The sequence below is a fragment of the Osmerus eperlanus genome, unplaced genomic scaffold (assembly GCF_963692335.1).
Source record: "Osmerus eperlanus unplaced genomic scaffold, fOsmEpe2.1 SCAFFOLD_922, whole genome shotgun sequence".
Classification (NCBI taxonomy): Eukaryota; Metazoa; Chordata; class Actinopteri; order Osmeriformes; family Osmeridae; genus Osmerus; species Osmerus eperlanus.
The window spans coordinates 1-4,000 of NW_026911166.1; the positions used below are offsets into that span (position 1 = coordinate 1).

At 56.4% G+C, this 4,000-nt stretch overlaps 1 protein-coding gene across 1 annotated transcript; it reads right to left on the reverse strand.

The window, feature by feature from the left end:
* Positions 1–176: 176 nt before the first annotated feature.
* Positions 177–3,994, reverse strand: LOC134015731 (FRAS1-related extracellular matrix protein 2-like; the record flags this gene model as incomplete). Its single annotated transcript, XM_062455274.1, has 10 exons — positions 3,854–3,994; positions 3,587–3,751; positions 3,168–3,369; positions 2,917–3,058; positions 2,267–2,549; positions 1,846–1,977; positions 1,423–1,748; positions 668–860; positions 375–479; positions 177–292 (listed from the first exon to the last, which is right to left on the reverse strand). Coding segments are annotated over exons 1-10 (1,722 nt in total), but the record flags the coding sequence as incomplete, so codon positions are not given.
* Positions 3,995–4,000: the final 6 nt, after the last annotated feature.

Here is a 4,000-nt window from a genome sequence, read left to right on the forward strand (position 1 = left end):
TCACGCACCTACACAAACACACACACACACAGTACACACACACACAGACACACACAGTACACACACACAGTACACACACACACAGTACACACACCCAGTGCATACATAAACATACCTCTCTATATGTATTGTATTGAGTGTGTGTGTGTGTGTGTGTGTGAGAGAGAGATCCTCACAGCCAGCTGAGAGGTGAAGCTCCATGTCTGTGTGGAGTGTGTGGAGTCCAGCAGGGAGAGGGAGAGCAGGAGAGAGGGCCGCTCCTCACACAGCACCTCAGAGGAGCCCCTCACAGCTGGGGAGTTACACAGTCAGACCACACATCCTCACTAACAGGAAGTACCTGGAGACAGGAAGTACCTGGAAACAGGAAGTACCTGGGTGCGACAGGATAAAGTGTCCCCTGAAACGAGCCTGTGTTCTGAAGGTGACGACTAAACGGCCCTCACTGTTGATCCTCATACTGGTGGGGTAGAGAGAACCTGGACACACACACATACACACCACATACAAACACACACACATGCACACCATATACACCCATACACCACACACACACACACATACTTACAAACAGAGGGGAGGGGGGTTAGAAGGTGATACAGTGTGTGTATGCATGTGTGTGTGTGTGCATGGTGTATGTGTGTATGTGTGTATGGTGTGTGTGTACCCTGTAGCGGGGCGTCGGGGGGCGTGGCTATCCCGTCCCTCCAGAGGATGGAGGTTTCGTAGGTGAAGGTCAAACGCAGGTCAGACCTGAGGTCAAAGGTCACCCAGCCCCCAGGAGCGGAGGGGGCGGAGTGGAGGTAGGACACGTAGAGAGGCACGCGGAGCGTCACGTAGGACTGGACCCCCTCCAGCACCTGGGGACATCACAGCGTTATGTTCTACATCTGGGGACGTCACAGCGTTATGTTCTACATCTGGGGACGTCACAGCGTTATGTTCTACATCTGGGGACGTCACAGCGTTATGTTCTACATCTGGGGACGTCACAGCGTTATGTTCTACATCTGGGGACGTCACAGCGTTATGTTCTACATCTGGGGACGTCACAGCGTTATGTTCTACATCTGGGGACGTCACAGCGTTATGTTCTACATCTGGGGACGTCACAGCGTTATGTTCTACATCTGGGGACGTCACAGCGTTATGTTCTACATCTGGGGACGTCACAGCGTTATGTTCTACATCTGGGGACGTCACAGCGTTATGTTCTACATCTGGGGACGTCACAGCGTTATGTTCTACATCTGGGGACGTCACAGCGTTATGTTCTACATCTGGGGACGTCACAGCGTTATGTTCTACATCTGGAATTACACATTTCTATTTTACATCTGCTGGGTAACACACTGGTTCATACAGAACATTGGTTCATACCTCCACCACATTGGTTCCTACCTCTACAACTTTGGTTCCTACCTGTCCGTCACTCTCTACGGTCCCCCCGCAGTCTGAGAGCAGCTCTCCGATGCTGTAGTGTCCCGTGAAGCTCCAGACGCAGGCCTCCAGGTCCAGACTCCGATAGAAGCCCAGAGACAAGCCTCCTCTCTGGGCCGCGGGGCTCCGTAACAGAGGCCCCCCTCCAGAGCCGGGCTGCCCAGCCCAGGTGAGCCCCAGGCGGGTAGTGTTGGGCTGGAGGGTGGGTCCCTGGAGGTTGGAGCAGCGGTGATCCTGGAGGGAGGCGTGCTGGGTGAGGGTGAGGGAGAGGCTGGAGAGAGGCCGGGTGGAGACCAGGGGGATGAGACCTGGGGATGAGGGAGGAGAGGGGTGAGGAATGAGGACAGTGGGAGGAGAGGGGAGATGGGGGGGAGAGTGAGAGGGGGGGGAGGAGGTGGGAGGTACCGTCTACGTGCGCCATGGTAACAGTCAGCCTGAGGAGGTTGGGGTGGGCGGCGTCATCGGGACCCGTGTAACGGAGCTTGGCTGAGTAAGGCTCCGCCCCCACCACCCCAGGGGAGGAGGGGGGGCACATACCTGGGGGGGGGGCAGACCACACACATCACAACCACAGTAAGAACAGAAGGGAGTGAGTGTGTGTAACTGTGTGTGTGTGTGTGCTGTGTGTGTAACTGTGTGTGTGTGTGTGCTGTGTGTGTGTGTGTGTGTGTGTGCTGTGTGTGTGTGTGTGCTGTGTGTGTGTGTGTGTGCTGTGTGTGTAACTGTGTGTGTGTGTGTGCTGTGTGTGTAACTGTGTGTGTGCTGTGTGTGTGTGTGTGTGCTGTGTGTGTAACTGTGTGTGTGTGTGTGTGTGTCTCCATCTCACCCTCCGTGGTGCTGACCTCCACCAGGGGGCTGCAGACCTCCTGCCCTGCCCGCCCCTCGGAGCTCACAGCCCGGCCGCAGCACTGCACCCGCACCCCAGGCTGCAGGTAGAGCTGGTCCAGCAGCAGGCCCCGCCCCCCGGCCAGCGGCCCGGCCTCCTGCCCCCTCAGTGGGGCCCCCGGGGGGCCCAACAGCCAGCGGAACTCGGTCAGGCTGCTGTTGAGGCCCTCGGAGAGGCAGTGAGGGGAGGTGAGGGGGTGGGCCGGGTGGCGGGGGTCACACGCCTGGGGGGGAGGGGGGGTTAGGTGTGTATAGATGTGTGTGTGTAGGAGTGTGCAGGTGTGTGTGTGTGTCAGCTGTGTGTGTGTAGGTGTGTGTGTAAGTATGTTCTGCAAGGCTACTCACAGTCACACACACTAAGGGGTACCCTGTGGGGGGGTTGGGGGGGGGCGGGGTCGATGGGGGGGTCGTCGTAGACCATGAGGGAAACCACCATGGGGGGGGGCGGGAAAGGTGACACCCCCCACCCCCCCCTCCCCCGTCCTCGATGGACACCAGAGCCTTCGTCACCTGGGGGACAACACAGTCAGCTTAACAAGCTCAGTGTCTGTGTGACCTGTGTGTGTGTGTGTGTGTGTGTGTGAGAGAGACCTGTGTGTGGGCCACCATATTGCGGTCAGGGGTGAGGTGAAGGGTGAAGGTCTCCCTCGTTTCTCTCTCCTGGTCGAACAGAACCTGGACCTCCAGCACATGCTCAGACTGGCCGTCAGAGAACACCCAGAGAACACCATCTCTACACACACACACACACACACACGGGTCAGATACACACACACACACACACACACAGGTCAGATACACATACACATTTCATCATCATTACTCTCCTCTTCCTATGTTACCCTCCTCCCCCCTCCTCACCCTGAGAGAGGGGTGTATAGTCCTGTCCTGAGTGGGCGGAGCCATCTCTAGTGTGCACACGCACCACCGATACCCTGGAGAGGTCGCCAAGGCGACGCACGGCAACCCTCACCACGGCAACCTCATCGGGGGAAACCGGCTCTCTCACTGTGTACCTGGTCTCAGAAAAGCAGATCACCGACCCTGCACAGACACACACACACACAGACACACACACACACACACAACCACACACATACACACAACCACACAAGTAAACAACTTTTATTTGCATTTTGTTTTTGTCGCTTTGGTCAAAAACTTCTACTGCATAAATAAAAGAAGTAAATGTAAATAAACACCTAAATAATCCCTACAAACTATGACCTCATACATGATCTACTCATCATTCATCTCTTACTGTCTTTCTCATCGGTGACATGGATGACCACATCCTGCTGCTGCCCCAGCAACAAGCTCACACGGGATTGGCCGCTGGGGATTCCAAGCACCAGACGAAACTCCTCCTCTTCCTCGTGCTCCGAGTCGTCCACCAGGACTACCACACACACCTGCTCTCTCTGACCTGCACACACACACCAGGTTCACTACCACACACCTGCTCTCTCTGACCTGCACACACACACACACACCAGGGTCACTACCACACACACCTGCTCTCTCTCACCTGGCAGGAAGGTGATGCAGGAGGCTTCAGAGTCGGGCCTTTCCTCGTAGTCCATCATCACCTGGGCGGAGCTCTGACGCGTGTAACACCTGACCTCGGAGGCGTGGCTTAGATCGCCATGACGAGTCACCACGGCAACCACTCGCC